Raw genomic sequence first — 23183 nt, 5'->3', positions numbered from 1 at the left:
TTCACATTTAGCACCAAAACTCTGGAATAGCCTTCCTGATACTGTTCGTTGCTCAGATTCGCTCTCCCAGTTTAAAACTAGATTAAAGACGCATCTCTTCAGCCAGGCATTCATATAATATTTTAATCTTACAGTTAAATCCGGTCTCTACTTCATAAACGCCAGAGGAGAACTGGCCCCCGACTGAGCCTGGGTTCTCCCAAGGTTTTTTTTTCTCCATTAGGTCACCTAATGGAGTTTTTCGGTTCCTTGCCACTGTTGCCTTTGGCTTGCTCAGTTGGGGATACTTAATTTGATTAATCGATTCAACAGTGCTATTGATCTGCATTACCAAACGTGGATGTTTTACACCAGAAACAAACACTGATGTACTATTTTATTTAATACTGTGAAGCTGCTTTGATACAATCTGTATTGTGAAAAGCGCTATATAAATAAAGTTGACTTGACTTGACTTGACTAGTGTAAAGAAAACATCCAAAATACACATTCGAGTGTTTATTTTATTGCACTGTATCTATTTGCGTCTGTAGATTTCAATCTTTACAGGCGGTGAGTTTGAGTCAGAAATCTTTACACACACCAAACATTAGTTTCATCCATAACTATATTCTGAAGGGTTGTTCATACATCATCTGCATTTTACTCCTAAAAATATGGTCAAAATGTTTTTTTTGGCATTTTCTTCTGATTTATATCCAAAACCCTCTCTGTAAAACTACATCAAACAAGAAATTGAATGTTTTTATCTGAAATTTCAGATTTCTGTTCCTTAATTTGAAAATGCTTTTATTTGCATATTTAAATACAACATAACGTTAAAAAAATAAAAAAAAAATTTTCATTTACTGTGATTAATCAGCTGGTGAAAGTATGGAGATATTTATAGTGCGACATGTCAGAACTGTAGGAATAATGATTGTCCGCCGGTTCCCATTGATGTTCCTGTGGGTTTCCCGTTTCCGAGTGAAATGAAGCCTGAGACAAACACAAGCTGATGATAATCGGATGTTTTGTTCTACAGCGTAATTACACACCCGTATTGAGAACTCGTCATGTTTCTAGTTTTTAATAAGTAACCAGAGAGAACGTTTGGCGGTGAGTGTGTAGAACAAATCGTTCAAGAATTGTAATGTTTTCCACTGACCTTGAGAAACCCAGAGGAACATCTGGAGGAACCAGCGGCCAGTTATTCATCCTCTCGGGTCAGACGTCACGACCGCAGCCCTCGATTACTTGCATCTATTTTAGATCTTTAAAGGGATAGTTCCCCAAAAATGAAAATTAGCCCATGGTTTACTCTCCCTCACGTCATCCTAGGTGTTTATGACACTCTTCTTTCAGACGAACACAATCGAGTTATATTAAAAAATGTCCTAGCTCTTCCAAGCTTTATAATGGCAGTGAATGACTGTGTGTGTTTGGAAGTCCATAAAAGTGCATCTGTCCATCATAAGTGCATCTGTCCATCATAAGTGCATGTTTTCAGGCCGCTCCAGCTAAAGCACTAACCATAACCCGTCCCTCATACATAAATGACTGTGGAGATGAGCAGCTTTTTCTGAAACACAACTGTCATCACTTTATCTTTCAGCACCTGAAGCATCAGCAGGAGGGCTTGAGTCACCTGATCAGTGTCATCAAAGACGACCTGGACGACATCAGGACAGTGGAGGACGGGCTTCAGGACAGCGTTCACGGGCGCAGCAGCAAACTCAGCTAGACCGAACCGAGACAGAGGCAGGACTGAACCTTGACCGGACCGAGACCGAACCGAGACCGGACCGAGACCGGACCGAGACCGGACCGAGACCGAACCAAGACCGAACCGAGACTGAACCGAGACCCCTCAGTAACGCTGATATCTGTTGCAGCTGCTCATTTGCGTGTGAATGTTTCCTTCAATCTGCTGGACTATTTTACTGTCTATATTGATTAATAAAGTTTCACTATGAGTTTCACGTGTTGATGATTTAATGAGCATGACGGTTATAAAGGTCGATCCGTGTCTCCCGCTCTCACACGGGCGCCGGCTCATCTTCCCCCACGCCTCTGCACTGCTCCACCAGCCGGAACGCCTCCATGAACTCGTTGATGTCGATGCTGCCGTCCTTGTTGAAGTCGATGCTGTCGGCCAGCTCTGCGATGGCTTCGTCACTGATGACCGTCTGCAGGTGAGAACTCAGCAGCCTCCAGGTCTGGTGGAACTCCTCCAGCGAGATCAGACCTGACGAACACACACACCACACTCAGACCTGACGAACACACACACTACACTCAGACCTGACGAACACACACACTACACTCAGACCTGATGAACACACACTCTACACTCAGACCTGACGAACACACACTCAGATTACACTCAGACCTGATGAACACACACTCAGATTACACTCAGACCTGACGAACACACACTCTACACTCAGACCTGACGAACACACACTCAGATTACACTCAGACCTGATGAACACACACTCAGATTACACTCAGACCTGATGAACACACACTCAGATTACACTCAGACCTGATGAAAACACACTCAGATTACACTCAGACCTGACGAACACACACACCACACTCAGACCTGACGAACACACACACTACACTCAGACCTGATGAACACACACTCAGATTACACTCAGACCTGATGAACACACACTCTACACTCAGACCTGACGAACACACACTCAGATTACACTCAGACCTGATGAACACACACTCAGATTATACTCAGACCTGATGAACACACACTCTACACTCAGACCTGACGAACACACACTCAGATTACACTCAGACCTGACGAACACACACTCAGATTACACTCAGACCTGATGAACACACTCTACACTCAGACCTGACGAACACACACTCAGATTACACTCAGACCTGACGAACACACACACCACACTCAGACCTGACGAACACACACTCAGATTACACTCAGACCTGATGAACACACACACCACACTCAGACCTGATGAACACACACTCAGATTACACTCAGACCTGATGAACACACTCGTATTACACTCAGACCTGATGAACACACACTCTACACTCAGACCTGACGAACACACACTCAGATTACACTCAGACCTGACGAACACACACACCACACTCAGACCTGACGAACACACACTCAGATTACACTCAGACCTGATGAACACACACTCAGATTACACTCAGACCTGATGAACACACACTCAGATTACACTCAGACCTGATGAACACACACTCTACACTCAGACCTGACGAACACACACACTACACTCAGACCTGACGAACACACACACTACACTCAGACCTGATGAACACACACTCAGATTACACTCAGACCTGATGAACACACACTCAGATTACACTCAGACCTGATGAACACACACTCTACACTCAGACCTGACGAACACACACACTACACTCAGACCTGACGAACACACACACTACACTCAGACCTGATGAACACACACTCAGATTACACTCAGACCTGATGAACACACTCGTATTACACTCAGACCTGATGAACACACTCAGATTACACTCAGACCTGATGAACACACACTCAGATTACACTCAGACCTGATGAACACACTCGTATTACACTCAGACCTGATGAACACACTCAGATTACACTCAGACCTGACGAACACACACTCAGATTACACTCAGACCTGATGAACACACTCAGATTACACTCAGACCTGATGAACACACACTCAGATTACACTCAGACCTGACGAACACACACTACACTCAGACCTGATGAACACACACTCTACACTCAGACCTGACGAACACACACTACACTCAGACCTGACGAACACACACACTACACTCAGACCTGATGAACACACACTCAGATTACACTCAGACCTGATGAACACACTCGTATTACACTCAGACCTGACGAACACACACTCAGATTACACTCAGACCTGATGAACACACTCAGATTACACTCAGACCTGATGAACACACTCAGATTACACTCAGACCTGATGAACACACACTCTACACTCAGACCTGACGAACACACTCTACACTCAGACCTGACGAACACACATACTACACTCAGACCTGACGAACACACACACCACACTCAGACCTGATGAACACACACTCTACACTCAGACCTGACGAACACACATACTACACTCAGACCTGACGAACACACACACTACACTCAGACCTGATGAACACACACACCACACTCAGACCTGACGAACACACACACCACACTCAGACCTGACGAACACACACACTACACTCAGACCTGATGAACACACACTCAGATTACACTCAGACCTGACGAACACACACTCTAGACTCAGACCTGATGAACACACACACTACACTCAGACCTGATGAACACACACACTACACTCAGACCTGATGAACACACACACTACACTCAGACCTGACGAACACACACACCACACTCAGACCTGACGAACACACACCACACTCAGACCTGACGAACACACACACACTACACTCAGACCTGACAAACACACACTCTACACTCAGACCTGACGAACACACACACTACACTCAGACCTGACGAACACACACACTACACTCAGACCTGATGAACACACACACTACACTCAGACCTGACGAACACACACTCTACACTCAGACCTGACGAACACACACACCACACTCAGACCTGACGAACACACACACTACACTCAGACCTGACGAACACACACACTACACTCAGACCTGATGAACACACACTCTACACTCAGACCTGACGAACACACACACTACACTCAGACCTGACGAACACACACACTACACTCAGACCTGATGAACACACACTCAGATTACACTCAGACCTGACGAACACACACACTACACTCAGACCTGACGAACACACACTCAGATTACACTCAGACCTGACGAACACACACTCTACACTCAGACCTGATGAACACACACTCAGATTACACTCAGACCTGATGAACACACACTCAGATTACACTCAGACCTGATGAACACACACTCAGATTACACTCAGACCTGACGAACACACACACTACACTCAGACCTGACGAACACACACTCAGATTACACTCAGACCTGATGAACACACACACTACACTCAGACCTGATGAACACACACTCTACACTCAGACCTGATGAACACACACTCAGATTACACTCAGACCTGACGAACACACACACTACACTCAGACCTGACGAACACACACTCAGATTACACTCAGACCTGACGAACACACACACTACACTCAGACCTGATGAACACACACTCTACACTCAGACCTGATGAACACACACTCAGATTACACTCAGACCTGATGAACACACACTCAGATTACACTCAGACCTGATGAACACACACTCAGATTACACTCAGACCTGATGAACACACACTCAGATTACACTCAGACCTGATGAACACACACTCTACACTCAGACCTGACGAACACACACTCTACACTCAGACCTGACGAACACACACTCTACACTCAGACCTGATGAACACACACTCTACACTCAGACCTGACGAACACACACTCTACACTCAGACCTGACGAACACACACTCTACACTCAGACCTGACGAACACACACTCTACACTCAGACCTGACGAACACACACTCTACACTCAGACCTGACGAACACACACACTACACTCAGACCTGACGAACACACACACTACACTCAGACCTGATGAACACACACTCAGATTACACTCAGACCTGACGAACACACACTCAGATTACACTCAGACCTGACGAACACACACACTACACTCAGACCTGACGAACACACACACTACACTCAGACCTGATGAACACACACTCAGATTACACTCAGACCTGATGAACACACTCGTATTACACTCAGACCTGATGAACACACACTCAGATTACACTCAGACCTGATGAACACACACTCAGATTACACTCAGACCTGATGAACACACACTCAGATTACACTCAGACCTGACGAACACACACACTACACTCAGACCTGACGAACACACACTCAGATTACACTCAGACCTGACGAACACACACTCTACACTCAGACCTGATGAACACACACTCTACACTCAGACCTGACGAACACACACACTACACTCAGACCTGACGAACACACACACTACACTCAGACCTGATGAACACACACTCAGATTACACTCAGACCTGATGAACACACTCGTATTACACTCAGACCTGATGAACACACACTCAGATTACACTCAGACCTGATGAACACACTCAGATTACACTCAGACCTGATGAACACACACTCAGATTACACTCAGACCTGATGAACACACACTCAGATTACACTCAGACCTGATGAACACACACTCTACACTCAGACCTGATGAACACACTCAGATTACACTCAGACCTGATGAACACACTCGTATTACACTCAGACCTGATGAACACACACTCAGATTACACTCAGACCTGATGAACACACTCGTATTACACTCAGACCTGATGAACACACACTCAGATTACACTCAGACCTGATGAACACACTCAGATTACACTCAGACCTGATGAACACACACTCAGATTACACTCAGACCTGATGAACACACACTCAGATTACACTCAGACCTGATGAACACACACTCTACACTCAGACCTGATGAACACACTCAGATTACACTCAGACCTGATGAACACACTCGTATTACACTCAGACCTGATGAACACACACTCAGATTACACTCAGACCTGATGAACACACACTCAGATTACACTCAGACCTGATGAACACACTCTACACTCAGACCTGATGAACACACTCAGATTACACTCAGACCTGATGAACACACTCGTATTACACTCAGACCTGATGAACACACACTCAGATTACACTCAGACCTGATGAACACACACTCAGATTACACTCAGACCTGATGAACACACTCTACACTCAGACCTGATGAACACACTCAGATTACACTCAGACCTGATGAACACACACTCAGATTACACTCAGACCTGATGAACACACACTCAGATTACACTCAGACCTGATGAACACACACTCTACACTCAGACCTGATGAACACACTCAGATTACACTCAGACCTGATGAACACACTCGTATTACACTCAGACCTGATGAACACACACTCAGATTACACTCAGACCTGATGAACACACACTCAGATTACACTCAGACCTGATGAACACACTCTACACTCAGACCTGATGAACACACTCAGATTACACTCAGACCTGATGAACACACACTCAGATTACACTCAGACCTGACGAACACACACTCTACACTCAGACCTGATGAACACACACTCTACACTCAGACCTGACGAACACACACACTACACTCAGACCTGACGAACACACACACTACACTCAGACCTGATGAACACACACTCTACACTCAGACCTGACGAACACACACACTACACTCAGACCTGACGAACACACACTCTACACTCAGACCTGATGAACACACACTCTACACTCAGACCTGATGAACACACACTCTACACTCAGACCTGACGAACACACACACTACACTCAGACCTGACGAACACACACACTACACTCAGACCTGACGAACACACACTCAGATTACACTCAGACCTGATGAACACACTCAGATTACACTCAGACCTGATGAACACACACTCAGATTACACTCAGACCTGATGAACACACACTCAGATTACACTCAGACCTGATGAACACACACTCTACACTCAGACCTGACGAACACACATACTACACTCAGACCTGACGAACACACACTCTACACTCAGACCTGATGAACACACACTCAGATTACACTCAGACCTGACGAACACACATACTACACTCAGACCTGACGAACACACACACTACACTCAGACCTGATGAACACACACACCACACTCAGACCTGACGAACACACACACTACACTCAGACCTGATGAACACACACTCAGATTACACTCAGACCTGACGAACACACACACTACACTCAGACCTGACGAACACACACACCACACTCAGACCTGATGAACACACACACACTACACTCAGACCTGACGAACACACACACTACACTCAGACCTGATGAACACACACTCAGATTACACTCAGACCTGACGAACACACACACTACACTCAGACCTGACGAACACACACACTACACTCAGACCTGATGAACACACACACTACACTCAGACCTGACGAACACACACACCACACTCAGACCTGACGAACACACACCACACTCAGACCTGACGAACACACACACTACACTCAGACCTGACGAACACACACACTACACTCAGACCTGATGAACACACACACTACACTCAGACCTGACGAACACGCACTCAGATTACACTCAGACCTGATGAACACACACTCAGATTATACTCAGACCTGATGAACACACACTCTACACTCAGACCTGACAAACACACACTCAGATTACACTCAGACCTGACGAACACACACTCAGATTACACTCAGACCTGATGAACACACACTCTACACTCAGACCTGACGAACACACACACTACACTCAGACCTGACGAACACACACTCTACACTCAGACCTGATGAACACACACTCAGATTACACTCAGACCTGATGAACACATACATGATGAACACACACTCAGATTACACTCAGACCTGATGAACACACACTCAGATTACACTCAGACCTGACGAACACACACACTACACTCAGACCTGACGAACACACACACCACACTCAGACCTGATGAACACACACACACTACACTCAGACCTGACGAACACACACACTACACTCAGACCTGATGAACACACACTCAGATTACACTCAGACCTGACGAACACACACACTACACTCAGACCTGACGAACACACACACTACACTCAGACCTGATGAACACACACACTACACTCAGACCTGACGAACACACACACCACACTCAGACCTGACGAACACACACCACACTCAGACCTGACGAACACACACACTACACTCAGACCTGACGAACACACACACTACACTCAGACCTGATGAACACACACACTACACTCAGACCTGACGAACACGCACTCAGATTACACTCAGACCTGATGAACACACACTCAGATTACACTCAGACCTGATGAACACACACTCTACACTCAGACCTGACGAACACACACACTACACTCAGACCTGACGAACACACACTCTACACTCAGACCTGATGAACACACACTCAGATTACACTCAGACCTGATGAACACATACATGATGAACACACACTCAGATTACACTCAGACCTGATGAACACACACTCAGATTACACTCAGACCTGATGAACACACACTCGCATTACACTCAGACCTGATGAACACACACTCGTATTACACTCAGACCTGATGAACACACACTCGTATTACACTCAGACCTGATGAACACACTCTACACACAGTCCTGATGAACACACTCGTATTACACTCAGACCTGATGAACACATACATGATGAACACACACTCAGATTACACTCAGACCTGATGAACACATACATGATGAACACACACTCAGATTACACTCAGACCTGATGAACACACACTCGTATTACACTCAGACCTGATGAACACACACTCGTATTACACTCAGACCTGATGAACACACACTCGTATTACACTCAGACCTGACGAACACACACACTATACTCAGACCTGATGAACACACACTCAGATTACACTCAGACCTGATGAACACATACATGATGAACACACACTTGTATTACACTCAGACCTGATGAACACACACTCAGATTACACTCAGACCTGATGAACACATACATGATGAACACACACTTGTATTACACTCAGACCTGATGAACACACACTCTACACACAGTCCTGATGAACACACTCGTATTACACTCAGACCTGATGAACACACACTCTACACTCAGACCTGATGAACACACACTCTACACACAGTCCTGATGAACACACTCGTATTACACTCAGTCCTGATGAACACACTCGTATTACACTCAGACCTGATGAACACACACTCTACACACAGTCCTGATGAACACACTCGTATTACACTCAGTCCTGATGAACACACTCGTATTACACTCAGACCTGATGAACACATACATGATGAACACACACTTGTATTACACTCAGACCTGATGAACACACACTCGTATTACACTCAGACCTGATGAACACACACTCGTATTATACTCAGACCTGATGAACACACACTCGTATTACACTCAGACCTGATGAACACATACATGATGAACACACACTCGTATTACACTCAGACCTGATGAACACACACTTTTAGATCCGGGTTATGAGCAATCATCTGATCACCTGAATGGTCCGTGTCGATCATTCTGAAGATGCTTTCCAGGTTTGAGTGATGTTTGTACAGCGTCTCCAGTAGACCTGTGTTCGCGATCTGACAAAAAAAATCAAACACACACACACATCTTTACTGTGCTAGTCGAGTTCATCACTAAAGTGGCTTTTGTTCTTTGCAGCCATTACACAGTATTGTTGTTTTAACTCTTTTTGATCAAGTATAAACAGCCTTGTTGAGCAGAAGGGCCTCTCTCTCTCTCTCTCTCTCTCTCTCTCTCTCCTCTCCTCTCCTCTCTCTCTCTCTCTCTCTCTCTCTCTCTCTCTCTCTCTCTCTCTCTCTCTCTCCTCTCCTCTCCTCTCCTCTCTCTCTCTCTCTCTCTCTCTCTCTCTCTCTCTCTCTCTCTCTCTCTCTCTCTCTCTCTCTCTCTCTCTCTCTCACTCACTCAAATTCAAATGAGCTTTATTGGCATGACTTGTACAGTATTGCCAAAGCATTGGCCATTACATAAATGGACCTTACATACACAAATAATCAATAAATCAATCAGTAAACAAATGCATGAATACATTTATATAAAAAAAAAAAAAAAAAAAACACCTATGTACATTTGTACCAACATTCAGACAAGATGAGGATGATTCTGACTGTAGTTTTGTCCACTGGCTGACTCTCGTAGTTTGTGGCAGGCTGTCACATATTTTGCTGCTGTTGTGATTGAGCTGGAGTTCTCTCCCAGAATATGCTTTAATTTTTCTGAATTTGGTAATGCCATAAAATGTGGTTCTATTTGTTGGAATCTAGTGAAATATTCTGATCTAATGCTGTGATAGTGATCACAGTGTATCAGGAAGTGTTCCTCTGTCTCCACCTCTCTCTGAGAGCACAGTGAACACAGTCTCTGCTCACACACACACCTCTCTCTGAGAGCACAGTGAACACAGTCTCTGCTCACACACACACCTCTCTCTGAGAGCACAGTGAACACAGTCTCTGCTCACACACACACCTCTCTCTGAGAGCACAGTGAACACAGTCTCTGCTCACACACACACCTCTCTCTGAGAGCACAGTGAACACAGTCTCTGCTCACACACACACCTCTCTCTGAGAGCACAGTGAACACAGTCTCTGCTCTCTCGGCTGCCATCTCTGCCTGTGCCGGCCTCTCTCTACAGCCAGACTGTGGTCACTCACACACACACACACACCTCTCTCTACAGCCAGACTGTGGTCACTCACACACACACACACACACACCCACACACACACACCTCTCTCTACAGCCAGACTGTGGTCACTCAGCCTGTACTTGGTCAGGGTCTTCCTCACTTTATGCTCTTTCACACAGCTCAGGTATTCTGCTGGTGTATAGTCTCTTTTCAGGTGTAAATAGAGTTCCATCTTCTTTTGTGATTTAGTAGCATCTTTCCAATAGGTAATGTAATTTTGTTTTTGTAATTTAATAATTTGGTTGGGCCAGATAGTGCTGCGCTGGTCTGGCTGTAGTTTCAGCATGAGCTGTGAGAGTGCGCTCCGGTGCCGGTTCTGCTCCTGACACCGCAGGGCCTCAGCCTGGTATGAGCTCGGGTCACTGCGCTCCGGTGCCGGTTCTGCTCCTGACACCGCAGGGCCTCAGCCTGGTATGAGCTCGGGTCACTGCGCTCCGGTGCCGGTTCTGCTCCTGACACCGCAGGGCCTCAGCCTGGTATGAGCTCGGGTCACTGCGCTCCGGTGCCGGTTCTGCTCCTGACACCGCAGGGCCTCAGCCTGGTATGAGCTCGGGTCACTGCGCTCCGGTGCCGGTTCTGCTCCTGACACCGCAGGGCCTCAGCCTGGTATGAGCTCGGGTCACTGCGCTCCGGTGCCGGTTCTGCTCCTGACACCGCAGGGCTTCAGCTGGTATGAGCTCGGGTCACTGCGGTCCGGTGCCGGTTCTGCTCCTGACACCGCAGGGCCTCAGCCTGGTATGAGCTCGGGTCACTGCGCTCCGGTGCCGGTTCTGCTCCTGACACCGCAGGGCCTCAGCCTGGTATGAGCTCGGGTCACTGCGCTCCGGTGCCGGTTCTGCTCCTGACACCGCAGGGCTTCAGCTGGTATGAGCTCGGGTCACTGCGGTCCGGTGCCGGTTCTGCTCCTGACACCGCAGGGCCTCAGCCTGGTATGAGCTCGGGTCACTGCGCTCCGGTGCCGGTTCTGCTCCTGACACCGCAGGGCCTCAGCCTGGTATGAGCTCGGGTCACTGCGCTCCGGTGCCGGTTCTGCTCCTGACACCGCAGGGCCTCAGCCTGGTATGAGCTCGGGTCACTGCGCTCCGGTGCCGGTTCTGCTCCTGACACCGCAGGGCCTCAGCCTGGTATGAGCTCGGGTCACTGCGCTCCGGTGCCGGTTCTGCTCCTGACACCGCAGGGCTTCAGCTGGTATGAGCTCGGGTCACTGCGCTCCGGTGCCGGTTCTGCTCCTGACACCGCAGGGCCTCAGCCTGGTATGAGCTCGGGTCACTGCGCTCCGGTGCCGGTTCTGCTCCTGACACCGCAGGGCTTCAGCTGGTATGAGCTCGGGTCACTGCGGTCCGGTGCCGGTTCTGCTCCTGACACCGCAGGGCCTCAGCCTGGTATGAGCTCGGGTCACTGCGCTCCGGTGCCGGTTCTGCTCCTGACACCGCAGGGCCTCAGCCTGGTATGAGCTCGGGTCACTGCGCTCCGGTGCCGGTTCTGCTCCTGACACCGCAGGGCCTCAGCCTGGTATGAGCTCGGGTCACTGCGCTCCGGTGCCGGTTCTGCTCCTGACACCGCAGGGCTTCAGCTGGTATGAGCTCGGGTCACTGCGGTCCGGTGCCGGTTCTGCTCCTGACACCGCAGGGCCTCAGCCTGGTATGAGCTCGGGTCACTGCGCTCCGGTGCCGGTTCTGCTCCTGACACCGCAGGGCCTCAGCCTGGTATGAGCTCGGGTCACTGCGCTCCGGTGCCGGTTCTGCTCCTGACACCGCAGGGCTTCAGCTGGTATGAGCTCGGGTCACTGCGCTCCGGTGCCGGTTCTGCTCCTGACACCGCAGGGCCTCAGCTGGTATGAGCTCGGGTCACTGCGCTCCGGTGCCGGTTCTGCTCCTGACACCGCAGGGCCTCAGCCTGGTATGAGCTCGGGTCACTGCGCTCCGGTGCCGGTTCTGCTCCTGACACCGCAGGGCCTCAGCCTGGTATGAGCTCGGGTCACTGCGCTCCGGTGCCGGTTCTGCTCCTGACACCGCAGGGCCTCAGCCTGGTATGAGCTCGGGTCACTGCGCTCCGGTGCCGGTTCTGCTCCTGACACCGCAGGGCCTCAGCCTGGTATGAGCTCGGGTCACTGCGCTCCGGTGCCGGTTCTGCTCCTGACACCGCAGGGCTTCAGCTGGTATGAGCTCGGGTCACTGCGCTCCGGTGCCGGTTCTGCTCCTGACAGCGCAGGGCTTCAGCTGGTATGAGCTCGGGTCACTGCGCTCCGGTGCCGGTTCTGCTCCTGACACCGCAGGGCCTCAGCCTGGTATGAGCTCGGGTCACTGCGCTCCGGTGCCGGTTCTGCTCCTGACACCGCAGGGCTTCAGCTGGTATGAGCTCGGGTCACTGCGCTCCGGTGCCGGTTCTGCTCCTGACACCGCAGGGCCTCAGCCTGGTATGAGCTCGGGTCACTGCGCTCCGGTGCCGGTTCTGCTCCTGACACCGCAGGGCTTCAGCTGGTATGAGCTCGGGTCACTGCGCTCCGGTGCCGGTTCTGCTCCTGACACCGCAGGGCTTCAGCTGGTATGAGCTCGGGTCACTGCGCTCCGGTGCCGGTTCTGCTCCTGACACCGCAGGGCCTCAGCCTGGTATGAGCTCGGGTCACTGCGCTCCGGTGCCGGTTCTGCTCCTGACACCGCAGGGCCTCAGCCTGGTATGAGCTCGGGTCACTGCGCTCCGGTGCCGGTTCTGCTCCTGACACCGCAGGGCCTCAGCCTGGTATGAGCTCGGGTCACTGCGCTCCGGTGCTGGTAGAACTTCACAGCTCTTTTCTGGATAGTGATCAGCAGGGGGTATTGTCCTAATTCAGCTCTGCACGAGTTGTTTGGTGTCGCTCTGTTTACTTTTAGGATGCTTTTACAAATTTGGGTATGCAGAGTTTCGATTTCCTCTTTTTCCCATTTTGAGAAATCTTGGGTTTTCAGAGGTCCCCATATCTCACTGCCATACAGAGCAATGGGTTCAATTATTGCTTTTAGGATTTTTAGCCAGGTTTGAATTGGAATTTCATGCCGAATAGTGTTTTTAATCATGTAGAAGACTCTCATTGCTTTCGCTTTCAGTTCATTCACAGCCAGATTAAAGTTCCCTGTTGAACTCAGCTTTAGTCCCAGATATGTGTATTCGTGGGTGTGTTGGAGGACTTGGTTTCCTGCTCTGAAGACATATTTATTTTCCCTACACCTGGATCTATTTTGAAAAATCATTATTTTTGTTTTAGCTAGGGTTAATTTTGAGAGCCCACGTTCGACTGAATGTCTCTACGACGTCGAGGAGCTGTTGTAGTCCCTCTTTGGTTTCTGACAGAATGACTAAATCATCTGCAAAGAGCAGACATCTGACCTCTGAGTCCGTCAGGGTTGGGCCGGGGGCAGTGGAGTTATTTAAGGCTTTGGCTAATTCATTTATATAGATGTTAAATAGAGTGGGGCTCAATGGGCAACCTTGTCTGACTCCTTGATTTTGGGGGAAATATTCTGTTCGACTATTCCCTATTTTTACAGCACATGTGTTGTTTTTATACATGGTGTTTATCAAATCAAATGTTTTCCCTCCAATCCCATTTTCCAGTAGTTTTAGGAAGAGTCCTTCGTGCCAGATCGAATCGAAAGCCCTCTCAAAGTCAATAAAGCAAGCGAAGACTTTAGATTTATTCTGGTAAACATGTTTATCAATGATGGTGTGGAGGGTGTAGATGTGGTCAGATGTTCTGTGTTTGGGCAGAAAACCAATCTGACTTTTGTCCAGAATTTTGTGGGTTTTGAGAAAGTTCTGCAGTCTTACATTAATAATTGAACAGAATATTTTCCCCAGGTTGCTATTGACACATATGCCTCTGTAATTGTTTGGCTCATATTTGTCTCCTTGTTTAAAGATGGGTGTAATCAGGCCTTGGTTCCAGGAGTCAGGGAAATATCCTACACTCAAAACAATATTGAATAATTTGATTATTGCCGTTTTGAATTTGTCATCTGTGTATTTGATCATTTCATTTAATATTCCGTCAATGCCACATGCCTTGTTGGGTTTTAAAGCATGTAGTCTCTCTGTAAGCTCATCTACAGTGATTGGGAAATCTAGGGGGTTCTGGTTGTCTTTAATTTTTTCTTTCAGGATTTCTAATTTGGTTTTTAATTCATTTCGAGCAGGATTTGTTTCAGTTGTTTTGTACAGATTTTCAAAGTGTGTCCTTCATATATCCCCGTTTTGAATGGCCAGTTCTTCCTGCTGTGGTCTATAGAGAGTGTTCCAGTTGTTCCAGAAGTTACTGGTATTTATGGACTCCTCCATTTCTTGAAATAATTGTTCTGTGTGTTTTTCCTTTTTTACTCTTAGAGTTTGTTTGTACAGTCTAAGAGCTTCATGATACTGATGGCGGAGTTCTTCATTGTCAGGATCTCTGTGTTTTTGATTTGACAGATTTCGTACAGTTGTTCGGATATGTTTGCACTCACTGTCAAACCACGTTTCGTTGGTGTTTTTTGGTTTCCTTTTTGATGATTTCTTTTTCAAATTGCACATGGATGCTGTTTGGTGGAGTATGTTGGTAATGTCACTTGGTGCCAGATTTATGCCTAATTTATTTTGTGAATATGTGTTAGTTATAAATTTGTCTAATAATAATTTGATAGTTTGGCTTTCTATTGCATTTTGATAGTTTTCTGTGCTGTTTTTTGTCCACTTGTAGGGCTGTTGCAGCTTCAGTAAATGGGAGGGCTGTCTGCGTGATTCATTGGTATGAGTTCGTCTTAAATATAGTGTAATTGTACAGTGGTCTGACAGAGGTGTTTGAGGACTGACTGTGAATGCTCTGAGATGCACTGGGTCAATGTCTGTGATGAAATAATCGACAGTACTGTTGCCCAGGAAAGAATTAAAGGTATAACAACCAAAAGAGTCTCCCCGTATGCGACCGTTCACTATATACAGGCCCAGTGATCGACAGAGCTCAAGTAGACTTCTCCCACTTCTGTTTGTGAATTGGTCATAATTATTTCTGGGCTGGTATGAGGGCAGAGGGTGGCTGGTGTTTGTATACTTGTCTCCCTGTGTGCTGATAAAGTCTGGTTCATTTCCAGTTCTGGCGTTTAAATCGCCACACATTAACACATTCCCTTTGGTCTGGAAATGGCTAATCTCCTCTTGCAGGATGGAGAAGGTTTCTTCACTATAGTAGGGAGACTCGGGGGGGGGGGGGGGGGGGGATATGTCCTGGTCTGTGGAGACGATGTCTTTTTGGATTTTTAACCAAATGTAAAATTTTCCGATTTGTATGGTTTTGATTGAGTCTATGAGATTTGCTCTATACCATATCAGCATCCCCCCTGACTCTCTGCCTTGAGTCACCCCTCTTAGTTTTGTTGATGGTAGAACTACTTCTCTAAATCCAATTGGGCAGCCAGTGGACAAATCCCTAACATTCCATGTTTCCTGCAGTATTATGATGTCAGAATCATGAATTTCCTTTTTAAAGTCTGAATGTTGGCTCTTAATACCAAAAACAGAGGACCTCAGTCCTTGAATAATCCAACATGTGACTTTTAGAGAATATGAGCTCATTAAATAATTACATTTGTTATTTCAAAACAAGACAGACATCAGTATATTGAATTGACAAATCAAGAAGAATATATTAATATTATGATGTATCTAAGAATATAAATCAATTGCATAAACCAAGTAAAATAAATATGCAAAGACATCATATACATATTAGGCTATATATGTATATACATACACACATACACACTCATATATACACATATTCGTACTTTTTTATTTTTTATTTTTTTTATTAATATGAGGTTTCTAAGAATCTGATACAAAATAAACATAAAATAAAAATAAATACACACCCATACTTTTTTTTTTTTTTTTTTTTCTCAAGAAGAATAAATAATAGGTTTCTAAGAATCGGTTTTAAAAATAAATAGAAATAAAACACTCACACCACACACATACACACGCACACACGCACGCATACAGACATTTTCTTGTGTATATCTTTTTTTTTTTTTCGTCACTAACCCATAAGGTGTGAGCACTGCAGAGTCAGCATGTGCTGGATGTGTGAGAGGTCTCTGGATGGAGATGAGGCCGGCTGGCTCTGGACTGTGCTGGGGTGGGTCAGTGATCGGCTGGCTGCTTCAGCGTAGCTCCGGCTGCCCGGCTGCTGATGTTCGTGTGGATGAGAAGGCGAGGGGGCTGCAGGCCGGGTCATGCGGTGTCTTCCAGGGGGAAACACAGGGCCTGTCGTGGGGCTCTTCTGGTCAGAGGTGAAGGGGTGGTGTTTTGAGGGGTGTCCCTGCAGTGGCTCTATGGGGTGTCCATGAGGTCGCTGTGGTGCACTGGAGCTGCGGTTTAGTGCGATGTCCTTCAGGGTTTTGGCGAAGATGGGGATTGCCCTTCTGTGGAGATGGACATGGTCGTAAAGGCTGCTGAGGTTCAGTGTGGAGTGCTGAGCCAGGTGTACGTTGGGCGTTAGGGCACAGTCTCTGGATACTCTAGCATTTATATGCCTGATGGTGTCTGGGTGGAAATCAGAGCGCAGTAGCAGGGTGGAGAGGATGATTTTGGAGTTGGGGAAGTTGGAGGTTGCCTTCTCTGTCACATTAATGAGAGCTGTAGCTACTCTCTCTCGCTGAGCTCTGAGGTCGTTGGTGCCGGTGTGGATGATAATGTGCCTGGGGGAACCCAGCTGCTCTTCACACAAGAGCTCCAGGGCCTTCTGTGTGTTTGGGCACCATATTTTCTTTATGTTTGTTCTCGGAAACAGTTTCTTTTTGTCGATGAACTTGCCATTGGAGTCCATGAGGAGTATAATCTGAGGCTGTGACTGCCTGCAGGAGTCGGATGGAGGAGGGCCACTGGGCGCTGGAGGAGCCGTCTCCTCTGAGCTCTGCTGTTCTCCTCTCTGTGTCGGCTGCTTCTCCACAGCTGACTCTCTGTCCTCTCTCAGCTTTCTCAACTCTTCCCTCATTACAGACAGCTGATTTTTGTACTCCTCTCCCTGGTTTTTCATTTCTTGGGTTTCTTTCTTAAGGATTTCTATTTCTTTCCTGTAATCTGCTTCTTTCTCTGTTGGATCAGTCTCCTTCACTGCTCGATGCATCTCCTCTCTCAGCTGCACCAGCTCCAGCTCCATCTCCCTGAACTTCTCCTTCATGTCGCTGATGATGCTGTGCAGAAGGGAGATCTCCTCACTGTCGTCCCTGGACTGATGGCTGGAGGTCGAGGTGTCTTCTGCACTCTTCTGTGTATTAGGGCTGATCTTGTTCAGCTGAGCTTTTTCTTTAATTTGGAGGAAATCTTTTTCAAATTGTTTCAGCTTCCCCTGAATCATTACAGTCCCATTTTTATATAGGTTAGCTGTTATCGTGACATCTGAATCTGGATCATCTCCTTCTTTAATCTGCAGTTTCCATCCATTACTGATGCCCTTTCTGATCACTGTGGGGTAATGATGTCTGATCGCTGAGTGCCAGGCTTCTGGGTCTTCTGTGTAGAATATGATGTTACTGACCTCTCCGGTCCTGTACAGGTCTGAGTACAGGCTTTCTGGACTGTTCTTGAGGAGATTTTCTTTGTGTCTTTTCTTTAGGATCTCATTGGTAGCTTTGGATGGGTATGCTATGGGTATTGATTCTGTCATTGTTCAAATATTCTGACAGTTGCTGGCAGTTGGTTGTTGTTGTTGTTGTTGTTGTTGTTGTTTTATGAATATGTTGATATCCACTGGAGTTAGCTCTTTAACTGTAGCTTAATTTGTTCAAACTCAGTTTTTGGGCAAATCTTCTCCCCCAAACAAAGTGTGTTGATTGTAGATATTGTGTATTATATCTGTACTCACTTAGAGTTCTTCTTTCTTCTCTCTGGTGGCAGTTGTGGGACCTTTTAGCCTTCTGTCAGTTAGCTGTCTGCTAGTTGTCTTCTGCTGATTTTTTTTTTCTTGATGGATTTAAAGTCCTTTTGTAGTTAATATGTTGCAGAAGGTCTTATTTTGTAGAATTGTATCAAAACTGATTGTCTGTCTTGTCTTAAAACAACATTTAAAAAGCAAAAAATCAGGAGCGCAATTTCTTGCTGCTGTTGCTGAATGGAGAATACTCTCTCCCCCCCCTCCCCCCCTCTCTCTCTCTCACTCCCCCCCCCCCCCTCTCTCTCTCTCTCTCTCTCTCTCTCTCTCGCTCTCTCTCTCCACTCGCCTCAGTGTGTGTCTGGATGACGGACAGCTGGTTGAGCCAGTGCTGGTAGTTGAGCATCCCGTCCTGTGTGCTGGTCACCAGCTGAGCCCGCAGAACCCTCCAGGGCAGACTGAGCCGCAGCACCTTCTCCACGGCCTCGGCCCAGTGCTTCACAGAGATCACACCTGAGGACAGAAGAACACACATACACCTGAGGACAGAAGAACACACACACACACCTGAGGACAGAAGAACACACACCCCTAACGACAGAACACACACACCAGAGGACAGAAGAACAGCTGATGATGATGATGATGAACACACAGACACTCTGTTTCTCACACACACACACACACACACACACACACACACACACACACACAGACACACATGCAGGGTGTGTAAGAAGCTGTAGCAACATGACCTGCTCTTGCCCTGTGAGTGTGAGAGTGAGTGTGTGAGAGTATGTGTAGTACCTGTACACTGTGGGTCGTATTCCTGAAATTCTCGAATCAGGGCAGATGTGTGTGTGAACAGCTGCATCCTCAGAGCCTGTAATGCAGAACGTTCTGTTCGTCCCACACTAAACACACACACAATAAAGTTTTACAATCACATTATCCCAATAATCTGACACAATATTTCACAAGTTCACACTTACATATAATTAGAGGGAGTAAAGCTTTATGGGGGCTCCGAGCTCGGGATTTGGCCCTAACCCAGAGCACTCCCCCAAAAAGCTAAAGAGCAGAGGACAGCCAGACTAAAGACACCCCCACCCCCAAATAAAAGGAGGCTGGCATTTCGAGAAGACGCTGGATGTTTGACCAGGAGCGGCATGATTTAGCCTTCGGGCACGTGTTGCCTTCGCCGGGACCAGCTTGGGTCAGGGTGAGAGGGTCCTATCGGCTGGTTGCAGGTTGAGAGACCGGGAGGCTCTCGCGGCGTCCGACGGGAGATCAAGACTCACCGGATGGATAAGCCTCACAGGCGGATGGGAGTAAAGCATTGATGCTCAACCTGAGAGTTCTCGCAGTGTCTGACGGGAGATCAAGACTCACGGTATTATTTAGCTGATGAGGGCTTTTTTGATGTGGCCTTTTTGGTTTCTGCCACGATGCGGAAAGAGTGACTGGAAAAATTGCGTGGAGATGCCTGATTGCTGGAGGACGGATTTGAGGTGGTTTTGTTACCAAAAGCATGTGACAGGTTTGTTGGAGTCATCTATAAAAAGAGGTTCAAAAGGAGATTTAGCCTGTGAATCTCTGAATTGGATGTATGCAAGAACGGTTTGGTATGGTTGTATTGGAGAAGAGAGATTGAAAATATAAATAGAATAACCTTTTTTAGCTTGGTCTGTTTTGCTTTGTTTGATTAAGTATGCAATTGTTTCACTGTCGAGAACTGATAGGTCTGAAATGGTTTTGGGTTGTTGGATGGGACGGGCCTTGGTGTTGCTGTGAAGAGAGAGTACTGTGATTTAGATTGTAGGAGAGAGCTGGAAGTGATATGAGCCGAGGCTGGGAATGTCGGCAGCGGCCTCACGCTTGGATCACTCTCTGGGGCTTGGAAGGAAAAATTTGTTGGAGGATAGGAAGGAAAGGAAGGATGAAAATGGGATATGTGGGCTTGTGCTGCGAGCGGAGACAGAGCTTGTTTGGGCTACTGGAGCTGGAGGCCACTGAAAAGGAAACGGGTTAAGACCAGCGGGAGGATAGGACTGAGAGGCTGAGGGGAGAGCTTGGCTGATTGTAAGGTAACATAGAGATCGTACTGTTCCGCTTTGTTCATTTTCCGTGAGAACTGCACGTCAGAATTACCCAGTGCTTGCCTCAATCCTACTACTGTCCACTTCCCGATTGGTGGAATCGTCTGGACGGCTGAGCGGTAGGAGGAAGACGGGGGGGGGAATTTTAAAGTCTCGATGGGGGCAACGAAGATTGGCCTAGTAGTAGCAAAACGGCGAGCCAAGATACTGATAACGGGTCAACAAACAGAGGTAAGGTATATATACCTCTTATCGTTGATTAACTGAATGCTCTCCACTCGTGTAAGTGTTAATTATCTGATTAACTCCGTGCTCCTCCTGAACTGTGTTAATAAAACATCATTTAAGAAAACTAAACATTTCAGACTGAACTAGGGGTTGCACGACTACTGATTTCTGCTAGTCGATTTCTTATCAAAACAATACTCGAGTTACTCGACTACTCGTCGTTCATGCTACTGTAAATGAAAAGACATGAAATAGCTAGATCTTATCAATAAACATTTATTTATTCATAGCCTAATGCAACAATTACATAAGTAAACTCTCAAAACATTATAATTATGACATTTCATTTTTAAATTTTCATGTAACAGTCAAAAGCCAAATAAATGGCCGTTCTTGCCTTTCATTTCAGACGTCTGCTTCTAGGGGCCGTTCACATATCGCGTCTTTTCCGCGCTCAAGGTCGTTATTTCAAATGTAGGCGCGCGCTCATAATGAAAGCAACATGGTGCGCTAGTTTTTCCAAGCGGGTTTTTTCTTCTCATCTCCAGAAATATATCTAGTAGTAAAGCTAATGCAAGGGCTAGAAATAAATTAATCCTTTGCTGAATGATACTTCTTCGTCGTCATCATGGAGAGCGCAGTTTGTTTGCATAGCAACGACAGACGCCACGGGAGCGCGAGCGCTTGTAGGAGACAGCGGCACGGCCGCGCGCGCTTTCCACACGTTTTTAGACGCAATATGTGAACGGCCTCTTGCAGAGTTGGCCAATTACAATATTTTTGTCATCCTTGATGAAATACTTCCACACATCTGACGTGTGGTGTCTGTTGGTGACGTTCGCCATTTTTAATTCATTTATGGTTAATGGACGCTCGAGTAGTCGATTGTTTCCGACAGCGTCGACTAGTGGTTGAAGTAGTCGATCGATCGACTACTCGACTAGTATATGCAAGCCCTAGACTGAACTGCACAAGATTTGTGTTTAGAGTTCAGCTATGAAGGCCGTTGTGGTGGAACAGGCTCTTCAGTGTGTGTGTGTGTGTGTGTGTGTGTCCTGCCGTCTGCAGCTGGTCGTTTGTGTTTTTCAACATATTTCAACTCTAGTAGTTTACGACAAGCAAACGCTTCTCCTTATTCTAAACTCTGTCGAGAAAAGGATTAAACAAGATTTAAGAGAATCAAGTTCGACCACTCGAGTTCTCGAGACCGGGGAGTCTACGCCGGTCATTCCGCATGCTCCGGGGAGGAAGTGATGTCACAGACGAGCTTCTCCGCCAGACGGAAGTCAGACTCTCCTCCTTCCCAGGTGTTTCTGCCGGTGAACTTAGTAAATCTTCATCCGCTGTGTCTTGTATCACAGGCGGCCCATGAACAGATTTCAGCAAAGTTGTCCTTGATTAACCCAAGATCGGCGG

General features: G+C 47.0%; 2 protein-coding genes across 2 annotated transcripts in view; one reads left to right on the top strand and one right to left on the bottom strand.

Moving 5' to 3' along the window:
- The window catches only part of nup54 (nucleoporin 54), a 43069-nt gene extending 41114 nt beyond the window's left edge, over positions 1 to 1955 (top strand). The window contains exon 18 of the mRNA XM_081390474.1: positions 1595 to 1955. Within this exon, the coding sequence (XP_081246600.1) occupies positions 1595 to 1723 (129 nt within the window). The 3' untranslated portion in view covers positions 1724 to 1955. The remainder of the gene's footprint in view (positions 1 to 1594) is intronic.
- A 63-nt stretch (positions 1956 to 2018) lies between these two features.
- ppef2b (protein phosphatase with EF-hand domain 2b) overlaps positions 2019 to 23183 on the bottom strand; it is a gene marked incomplete at both ends in the record, with an annotated part of 26844 nt that continues 5679 nt past the window's right edge. The window contains 4 exons of the mRNA XM_081390473.1: positions 2019 to 2227; positions 10344 to 10431; positions 19790 to 19953; positions 20248 to 20354. Coding sequence (XP_081246599.1) covers positions 2019 to 2227; positions 10344 to 10431; positions 19790 to 19953; positions 20248 to 20354 — 568 coding nt within the window. The remainder of the gene's footprint in view (positions 2228 to 10343; positions 10432 to 19789; positions 19954 to 20247; positions 20355 to 23183) is intronic.

Source organism: Scardinius erythrophthalmus, assembly GCF_964197995.2.
Source record: "Scardinius erythrophthalmus genome assembly, chromosome: 17".
NCBI classification, from domain to species: domain Eukaryota; kingdom Metazoa; phylum Chordata; class Actinopteri; order Cypriniformes; family Leuciscidae; genus Scardinius; species Scardinius erythrophthalmus.
Note: the sequence above shows the minus strand (reverse complement) of the source record. Positions and strands in the feature narration are given on the sequence as shown.